We start from the raw sequence: 10,420 nt of genomic DNA on the forward strand, positions 1-10,420 counted from the left end.
AACACACATTTAATCCTTTATGTTGATTAAAATTCACAAAACCAATAAAAACCTACTTTATTAGCAAATATTTCACAAAACACGATGTATCCAATGCGTATGGATATGTTAAAATTTTTGTGCGCAACCCCTCCCAAAAAAATCCACCATGCACAAGTGGCAGCTCACTCGCACGGATAGCCCATTACACACAACACCAAACACTGCAAACCAATACGAGAAGATAATTTGCGTGAACCCGCAACAACGCACGGGCACTTTTGCTAGTTTAATTAAAAGCTTAAAACTAATATAATTGCCTTTGACATGCACTTGTAACAAATGTGTTATAGATTTTAGACAAGAAATGAGTGGTATAGTGTTTGCATGAAAGAACGAATAATGAATCCCCCTGTTGTATCACCGCGACACCGCCTAGGGCTTGTGAAACCAATATGGCAATATCACACAACAACCATCAACACATATCTAAAGAAATTAAGCCAACTAAATAACATTTGCATGATATAAGGCAACAGGCTTGTACCTTAAGAGTATCAAATTGTCTACTAAATATGTTTCTTCTACATTTTGGTGTCATGATGAATATAAGCATAGGTTCAAAAGTAGAGTTAAAAGGTATCCGACTTAGTCATGAACAAATTACGTAATATAATACTTATCCAATTCAAACACAAGCCAATTTTCTTTAGAAAGAAAATAGTAAGTATAACCGCCAAAATTTTTTACTCTTTATCTTTTTGAAAACGACGAATATTTTATCAGAACACAAACACAAAATCTAGCAAGGAGTAAGAAAGCATACAAAATTGATAAGTAAAAAATTGAACATGCATCATGAGTTATAATCGATAGAATGGGATATTGCTCCAATCCATATCCATAAGTAAGTGTTCGACTTTATCTCTTCAATTGTTTTTTTTACACGTCAAACCTTTCGTTGTTAAATACCTTATCATCCAGAGTAAGGTGTTTAATCAATCCGAAAGAAACGATAATCCTGGGCAATCCATTGTGATTCAATAAGTTTTTATCAATATTTTTTTATTGCCTTTCTTCAAAAGAGGTAAAATTCGGATCGAAAAAAATATTTCTAGTAAAAAAAAAGAGCGATGACATTCTGATTATTCAGGATCTGAATCGAGTGATACTACAATCACACTTGAAATTGATTACCGAAATTAATTGATTCGCACTTGTCAATATTAATGACGACGTTCAAATACCACGTGGCTCGAAGCTCGATAGGAAAAAAAAACCTCACTCGAAATACTGTTTACTAAGCGAGCCAGCTCGACATAGATCATTTCTAAACCAAAGCCTACTCGAGTGACGAGTACTCGATTCAGCACGTTTACAAACCAATTTTACCGCCAAATTGGAGCCACCGGCAATGGAATTCGAAACAACCGAACCACCACCACCAACACCACACGCTATGGACACAGACACAGTCCATCCTCCACCACCACAAGAACCACCGAGGATCCACCGTCTTGACGAATCTGTCGTCAACCGAATTGCCGCCGGCGAGGTGATCCAACGGCCGGTGTCCGCCGTCAAGGAGCTAATTGAAAACAGCCTCGATGCCGGCTCCACGTCGATTAATGTGTCTGTTAAAGATGGAGGACTCAAACTCATCCAAGTCTCCGATGATGGCCACGGAATTAGAGTAAAACCCTAACCCTAGTTCATGATCGTATTAATTTTTCACAAATCTATTAATTATAAGTTGTGCAACTTGTTTATTATTATGTGTAAAATTAGTTCAGTTTTTGTGCCGAGCTTAAACGAGCCCAAGCTCGAGCCTAAAACTAAGCTCGTTTAATAAATGAGCCCGAGCTTCATTAGACGAGCTCGAGCCGGCTTGCGAGCCTAAACGAGTCTGCCATTAACATAATATTTATAACATATATTTATATATATATATATATTTAATAATTATTAATTAATCTATTTATTATTATGAAAAAGTAACTAAATAATATATATCATGTTATATATAAAATTATAACTGAAAAAATAAATATATTAAAATAAATATAAATTTATAATATATAATTGAGAAGTAGTTAACAAACCGAGCTCGAGCTCCAAAAACTACTCACGAGCCAAGCTCGAGCTTTAGAAATAGAGATCGAACGAGCCGAACAAGAGCTCGAGCTATATGTAAGTTAAATAAGCCAAGATTGGGCTCAGCTTGTTTGCACCCCTAAATTTGGGGTTTTTTTTTTTTTTTTAATTAATGTAGAGGTGAATTTTCTCTAACATTGCATTTTATTTTGAAATCCGGAAATTGGGTTTTGTTTCGTTTTTGTTTGTGTTTTTTTTAGTGTAGAGATGAATTTTCACTAACTTTTTCCGAATTTCGGAAATTGTTTTTTTTTTTAATGTAGAGGTGAATTTTTGTTACAGTATGAGGATTTACCGATACTATGCGAGAGGCATACGACATCAAAGCTGTCTGCATTTGAGGATTTGCAATCAATTAAGTCTATGGGGTTTAGAGGAGAAGCCCTAGCAAGTATGACTTATGTTGCTCATGTTACTGTTACTACAATCACCAGTGGTCAGTTGCATGGTTATAGGTATGCTGGTTGTATTACTACTTATTGATTGCGATTGATTTTGATTTTAGTTTTGGATTTTGTGTGTTAGGGTTTCTTACAGAGATGGTGTGATGGAGCATGAACCTAGGGCTTGTGCTGCTGTGAAAGGGACTCAAATAATGGTATGTTAAGACGGTCTTTACTTTGTGGTTGTTGTAGAATTAATGGCATGAGATTAGCAAGATTCTGAAAAAGTGATTGCTGTTCTTAAATTATAGAAATTTAAAGTTGTAGTAAATGGGACATGGATTTCAGTTTGTTCTGTAATTAGTGAGATTCTGAAAATGTAAAAAGATTCTCTTTTGATTGATGACACCTGTGTTTCGACCAGATTGAGAATTTGTTCTATAACATGATTGCCCGAAGGAAATCTCTTCAGAGCTCTGCCGATGATTATCCGAAAATTGTTGACCTGTTAAGTCGGTTTGCGATTCATCACAAAAACGTGAGCTTCTCCTGCAAAAAGGTGAGTAGCTTAAGTAACTGTTGTTTCCATTTAATATAAAGATATTATTTCTACCTTAATTATACTTTGAAATAATTGTACTTACTTGTTTTAATACATTCGACGTGTCTATCATTTCATCTGTTTAGCATGGTTCATCTAAAGCGGATGTTCACTCAGTTGCAATGTCATCAAGGCTTGATGCGATCAGATCTGTTTATGGGGCCTCGGTTGCTCGCAATGTGATAGAAATTGAAGCTTCAGATTCTAATTCGTCTAGTTCAGTTTTTGAAATGAGTGGTTATATATCTGACTCAAATTACTCTGCAAAGAAGACTACCATGGTTCTCTTTATCAATGGTATACATTCAAATTTACGTGTTATTAAACTTTGACCTCTGCTAGTTTATTGACTTTTATGCATAAATTTCTATTTTTGCAGAAAGGTTAGTTGAGTGTACTGCTTTGAAGAGGGCAATTGAAATTGTGTATGGTGTTACTCTGCCCAAAGCATCAAAGCCTTTCATATATATGTCAATTAATTTACCTCCTGAGCATGTTGATGTTAATGTGCATCCCACAAAGAGAGAAGTAATGATGCTTTTGCATGATTTTTATGTTATTTCATTTTGTTTTATCTTTTACTATATATATTTAGGGTTTTTACCAAGTGATGGATAATTATTTTAACTTAACTTCAACTTATGATACTTATGCAGGTGAGCCTTTTGAATCAAGAGGTCATTATTGAGAAAATACAATCAACAATAGAAGTGAAGCTAAGAAACTTCAATGACATGAGCACGTATCAAGAGCAAGTAGTGAGTAGACTTTTCTTTTTTACATTCTCAATATGTATCATTGATAGAAGGTTATGTCCCCAATATGTCAAGTTACTTAATACAATACTAATTGTATCTTTTATTTATGTGATTAACAGGCAGTGGATAGCTCTCCAGCCAATAAAGTAGCTGCAAATAAAGCTTCTCCTATAAGCACATCAACTTCTGGTACGCGTATTGATACTCTTTCTTTTACCGTACATGGATCTCTTAATGATCTTACTTTTTTGTTTAATTTTTCAAAGGGTCTCAAAAAGTATATGCACATAAGATGGTACGTACGGATTTACAGGATCCTTCTGGAAGGTTGCATGCCTACGTGCAAGTAAAGCCTTCTAGGCAACTTGAAAGAAACTGTGGTTTGAATTCATTGAGGTTATAATAATAATTTAATTTATGAATCTATAGAAAAGATATTGCTTTACAAACTAAACAACCATGGGCTCAAATACTGTCATCTGACTGCAGGTCTTCAATCAGGCAAAGGAGAAATCCAAAGGAAACTGCTGATCTTACAAGTCTTCAGGAGCTTATAAATGAAGTTGAACATGGTTGCCATTCTGGTATGCAGACTAAATATTTTTGAAAGTGCATGATTTTGTGCTAGTAAAGGCAGTTTTTTTTCTCCTAATTTTTTGTAGGTCTTTTGGACATTGTGAGGAATTGCACATATGTTGGAATGGCTGATGATGTTTTTGCTCTTCTTCAGCACAATACTAATCTGTACCTTGCTAATGTTGTAAATATAAGGTAATATACTCGATGTATCTTTATAGTTAAGTGTTAACTCTTCTAAGTTCCTAAAGTTTAGTTATTAATTACTTTTTTTTTTCTGTTGATTGTTGTTATTTTGTAGCAAAGAACTCATGTATCAACTGGTATTACAAAGATTTGGTTACTTTAATGCAATACAATTAAGTGATCCTGCTCCATTGCAAGAACTACTCATGTTGGCACTGAAGGAGGAAGATCCGGAATCAGAAGGCAATGAAAATGATGAATTAAAAGGAAAGATTGCTGAAGTAAGATTACTTTTCAATTGCTTCACTTCATTTAGTAATTAAAAGGAAAGATTGCTCATGTCTAACTAGAGTTTAAGCTCTTTTGATCATCTTACACACAGATGAACTTGAAGTTACTTACAGAAAAGTGTGAAATGCTTGATGAATATTTTGGCATCCACGTGGATCCACAAGGCAATTTGTCAAGACTTCCTGTCATACTTGATCAACACACACCTGACATGGACCGTGTTCCTGAATTTGTTTTATGTTTGGGAAATGATGTAAGTTACATATACCTAAACACATATATATAGTTGGACATGTTGAGAACTGTGAGAACCACATTAACCCTCGTACCATATCATATAAATTGACTAGAATGCATGTAGATTTCAATATTTTTAAGATTTATTTTTAAAACATATAGTATTTATATTGTTGTCCGAATGCACATATGCACTATATACATATATACTATATGCACATGTATATGCATATGTGCACATTTTTTATAAAAGACTGGAGAGAGAGGAGATAATAATATATGCACATGTGCACATTTTTATACATTTTTAAAAAAAGACTGGAGAGAGGGGAGATAATAAATAGTCTTTTATGTTGATCTTATTCTTTGGTCCAGTGAGAATTGCAAGCTGTAAACATAACTGGTGGTTTTGTTTTCTTGTTTAGGTGGTATGGAATAATGAGAAAGTTTGCTTTCAAACAATAGCTGCTGCTCTTGGTAACTTTTATGCTATGCATCCACCTCTACTGCCAAATCCGACAGGTCACAACTCAGACTTTTATAAGAGAGGTGCTGAAGGTATGGATACTGCCAATTAATCGTTAAATTCATCCCTCAGATACTAAAATTACACTTAAATATCTGAGTTACACATATTGCATTAAAACCAATAATTTGGATCATACTCTGTTGAACAAAATTGTAGGAGTTGATGAAGAGTTAATATTAGAAGCTGAGAACGCGTGGGCCCAGCGAGAATGGTCAATACAGCATGTTTTATTTCCTTCCATGCGACTTTTCTTTAAGCCCCCAAATTCAATGGCTGCAAATGGAACATTTGTGCAGGTATGATTTTCCCACGGGTGTGAATTTATGATGTGACATGAACCTAACATGAAATTTGCGGGTTCGGGTTTGGTTTTAGGCTAAACAAGTTCTCGTCGGCATGGCTAGCTTGCGGGGTGACCCGCTTACTTTTGTATTTATAAAAAAAACTGTTTATGTGAACTTACTGAGTATTATTTTACAAAGTTCAAGTTTTAAGCAGAAAAGGCATCAAGTTTTATAGCTTAAAACTTTGAACGTAAATTTTTGATATAAATTTCACTTTTTTTTGCTGTAAACATGTAATTTTACAGAATTAAAGTGTAAAAGAATACAATAAATTTTTTTTTTTGGGTTAAACGAGCCGTGTTCTTGTCAACCCATGAAAACTCATACAGGTCGTGTTTTCTGGTTCATTCACGAACAGGACCCATTTGACACCCCTAAATCAGATCTAGCCGATATCAACTTACTATTATACCCCTTTCTTTTTCTTTCTAATATTTTAGTTATACAATGTTTTATTCATATGCTGAGAACACTGTTGATGTTGGATATGTAGGTGGCGTCTCTGGAGAAGCTATATCGGGTTTTTGAAAGATGCTAGGAACACCCACCTTTGTTTTGCATGTAGATAGCTTATGGCTGTTATTGATCATCTGTATAAAGAGTTTCCTGTAAGTTTCTGTTCTAGTGGCTCCTCAAATTTCCATTACTTTATACGTCTAGTGTTCGTGTCTGTTTTGTGTAGATGCTGGTAATTCTGACTCGTGTTCCTTGATTTTGGCATGTCTTCATCTACATGTTCCATGGCATGTGTTTTATTCTATTCAGTTGATTTCAGTACATCCCATTCATCCATATATTTATAGTTCGATTTTGGTTTTACTTGTTATATTAATATTTTATAATTACTTTAGACACTTTTAGTAGAGTACTTAGTTTTACTAGATCTAGGTTAGGCATACGGTTTTAATAGTTCACTTGGCAAATCACTTAGGTGAGAGAATTCCCGAACCATAACGGACATGACAGTGATAGCATGAACCTGGTTAAGTAGAGTCATGTGTGGACATATATTGTAATCTACTTTAAACTACAACTAGTTTTTATAGTGAGAGGTTTAAAGTTAATAAAGTACTTATCCACTTAAAGTTTCAACCATCGAGGTTTCATCGAGATTTTCGTGTTTTCCAATCGATTTCCATTCATGTGGGGATTATCGAAAAATCATTCAAAATATGATTTTCACCAACTTTAGCTACAAATAATTATATTCATGTATTAGTTGTATAATTAATAATTTATGGGTTTATGCTCTCCATGATGAGAGCTTCATAACGAGCTAAATTGTATAAAATTGGTTAAATGTAGTTAATATGAATGAGATATTGATGATAAGTAGTGGGTTTTATATGAAACTTGAAAGAGAACTTGTCCTACATAGGTAGCTAGTTGTCTTAAAAGTTAAGTACTTAGCTGGAAAGGCAAGTCCATTGCGGGCACCGCCAACTTATTTCGGTATTGTTGCAGAGCTCACTGATTTTAGAGTAGTGCTTGCAGCTTGCTGCTTTGTGGTCAGGCGGAGCTCGCTGTCACTCTTTTCTTGATCATATGTGGTATTCGCCAATATCTTGTCTGACCAGGGAGCATCACGTTAGCTTTGAAGCAACTGCATGGTACTGGCATTTTGTAGACGTGGATCGCTTATTCATGTTTGTCTAATCTATTGGTGGGGAGGTATATGAAGGAACAATAAGTGGATTGAAGAATTTTTGCTCGAAGACAAAAAGAACATATTCCATTCGTGCATTTGCAGTTTCCTTTTCTTTTTTTGCCACTCAAGTGTACGGCATCTGCTATGCTTAGGCTCCTTCTTCCCTTCCCTAATAAAAGAGTCCACCGGCACCGCCAGTAGAGTCCACTTTGTCTACGAACAAGGAAGTTGTAAGTAATGCAAACTATGAATCTCATGGACAGTTCAGTCCGTTAGGTTATTCGATTTGTTCAACCCCTTTTTTCAATTCCAAAGATGCTCTCAAATTGCCGTTAAAGATTATATTACTCGTGATCAAACATTAGTGATTTATAAGTAGGATCATATCTTTGATATTACTTCGATACTCAACAGAAAAGGCGGGGACCCAAGATATGCGGATTACCATTACACACATGCACACATTGTGACCATGTTCATAGAATCATAGATGAACTTAATATGCCTTTGTATTTTTCAAGTTTGTTTCAGTGTTCATATGTAGTAAGCTGGTGTTCATGGCTCACTTCCTTCTTTTGGCTACTGATGGTGCAGTTAATAGTAATGGCTGAACTATTGATGGTGTTCCTATGGATACTTCGGCTTGGCTCATTTCATTTAAGGGATGCGCATGGGATGGTACCGGTACCGACCGGTACCGATCCCAATTTTCCCGATCCCGAAAACTGGAAATTCTTGGTACCGGTACTGGTACCGAAATATTCGGTTCGGTACCGGGCCGGTACCGGGATAGTACCGGTACCGAGGGTAAAAAATCGGGAAATACCGGTACCGTACCGATCCCGAAACTTAAAACCATGGTACCGATTCGGTACCGACGGTACCAAATCGGTACCGATTTCGGGATCGGTACCGGTACCGATTTTGCTCATCCCTATTTCATATTACTAACGGTTTTAAACCAATAGTGATGCAATCAATTTTGTTTATTACAAGATAAATGCATGTTGATTTCTCTTGTGTAAGTATTAAAATATGTAACGAACTTCTAGATTTATTTTGAGATGATGGACACATAAGACCATGTGGAGGGGCTTTATTTAACAAGTACCATCATGTTATTGTCATGTAGGTGAGGAACAAAAAAAACGAGTAGTAGTTTAACTAACAATTATCATTTAATCTTTATATATATATATATAAATATGAATGGAGCATTTTAATTGGTTGGAATTGAATGTAGTCCCACCCAACTACTCCTTCCCATTTTTAACGCCCTCCATTAGAATGGCGCCTCCCGACTGGAGCCCCTCTCCTCCTTGTAACGATGTGCAATGCCCATCTTGCTGACATGCTAGTGGGTTTAACAACCACTATACACAATCTAAGAACTCTAATAAAATTATTCCTTTTCTTGAGATCAAGGGCTTACTTCTCTTTATTGTTTTGCAAATGCTATTCTTTTTCTTCTTTTTAACCAACTATATATCAAAGCTGAAAAACCTGATGTTGTCTTGAGCAAACGAGCTCATCTCCAACTTTTGACGCATTCGTTTTAGAGGAAGTGTGAAATTTGTGTTAAAGGATCCATTACAAACACAAACTCTCAAGTCAACTTTTAACAATTTAGTTTTGTAAAGGCGTTGGTATAAATCCCTTTGTAAAATTGTTTATTAGAAGTTTTGTAGATGGTATCTAATACGTATATTATTTCCCAACAAAGTATCGCTAATTATTACTATAATATAATTAAAGAAGTTTGGCGTTCAAAATGGTTTTTTTTTTATATATGTAATATTGGTTTTGTGTTTGAGCATGTATGTTGAGGTTGGTTGTATGGTAGTGTAGATTGTGTAGAATACTTATGCCGACCAGGGATCAAATCCTACTCTAATGCAACGTTGGCCTTTTTAATTAAATGTGTTCTTTATAGTTACTTTTTTCAAGCTGTTTATGGTTTTGGTTATTTTTTTTCAAGTGTGTTATTTATGTTTATATATACGTGAGAATGATTGTTTTTTAACATTAACTTTGGTGTAGGCCGGGTGGTTGTGTTGTCAAGTGAAACCGACTGAATTCGCGTAGAATCACCGCATTTTGTTTTAGTTTTGATATCGTAACGAACTTATCAAAAATAGACACAATGCCAATTTTGTTTTTGTTTTAGTTTCGGTACCGTATTGAAGGTGAGTGAGACTGACCAAACTTGCGTAGACTCGTTCCCTCAACGCCCAAGTTTTACTGATCGAAGTCACCCCATTGGTCTACCTGTGTTTTATATTGTTTTGTTTTATTTTTGGTTTCAGTTTCGATACCATAACGAACGTAATTAAAACTGACAAGTTCGCGTCGACTTACCACCTGCTTTTATTTTACCATCGTCCGGGTTTTAACGACCAGTCCCGACACAACGCGCCGGATAAAACACCCGTTATATTTTAAACTGAAAGTAAGTCACTTGTCGTTCCAACAATTTTAGTGTAAGAATACACATTCACAATAACAAATTTTTGAGGTGTTTTTGGAGTGCCAAGTGACACTTGCCCAACCAATAATAAAGTTTTACTCTTTTACCCTGCTCACATTGTCTTAAAAGCATCGATTATTTCATCACTCGCCTTTCTCCTAGTCAGTCTCACGTCCATGTTTTTGGTAGTTTTTGATTTTTGTAAAAGAATTATTTTTCACATTCACTCCTCTACATCCTACTTTCTTTTATCCACATCACATGATC

At 35.3% G+C, this 10,420-nt stretch overlaps 1 protein-coding gene across 1 annotated transcript; it reads left to right on the plus strand.

The window, feature by feature from the left end:
- Positions 1 to 1,175: 1,175 nt before the first annotated feature.
- On the plus strand, positions 1,176 to 6,804 carry LOC143569567 (DNA mismatch repair protein MLH1-like). The gene is made up of 16 exons (XM_077055443.1): positions 1,176 to 1,672; positions 2,416 to 2,588; positions 2,659 to 2,731; positions 2,941 to 3,075; positions 3,204 to 3,414; positions 3,497 to 3,645; positions 3,774 to 3,875; positions 3,995 to 4,064; positions 4,142 to 4,271; positions 4,365 to 4,459; positions 4,538 to 4,646; positions 4,753 to 4,918; positions 5,020 to 5,181; positions 5,591 to 5,723; positions 5,851 to 5,990; positions 6,532 to 6,804. Exons 1-16 carry the CDS (start codon positions 1,394 to 1,396, stop codon positions 6,574 to 6,576), a joined length of 2,172 nt encoding a protein of 723 aa, XP_076911558.1. The 5' UTR covers positions 1,176 to 1,393; the 3' UTR covers positions 6,577 to 6,804.
- The last annotated feature ends 3,616 nt before the right edge of the window (positions 6,805 to 10,420 follow it).

This window comes from Bidens hawaiensis, unplaced genomic scaffold (genome assembly GCF_021521415.1).
Source record: "Bidens hawaiensis isolate Kalapana, Puna unplaced genomic scaffold, B.hawaiensis_p1.1 tig00024617_1, whole genome shotgun sequence".
In the NCBI taxonomy this organism is placed as follows: domain Eukaryota; kingdom Viridiplantae; phylum Streptophyta; class Magnoliopsida; order Asterales; family Asteraceae; genus Bidens; species Bidens hawaiensis.

Bases quoted from the DNA above. Each gene is read 5' to 3' on its own strand.
- LOC143569567 (XM_077055443.1), top strand. From the start codon at position 1,394: ATGGAATTCGAAACAACCGAACCACCACCACCAACACCACACGCTATG. The intron at 2,732-2,940 runs GTATGTTAAGAC...TGTTTCGACCAG, and splicing joins TGAAAGGGACTCAAATAATG to ATTGAGAATTTGTTCTATAA. The intron at 4,919-5,019 runs GTAAGATTACTT...TCTTACACACAG, and splicing joins TAAAAGGAAAGATTGCTGAA to ATGAACTTGAAGTTACTTAC.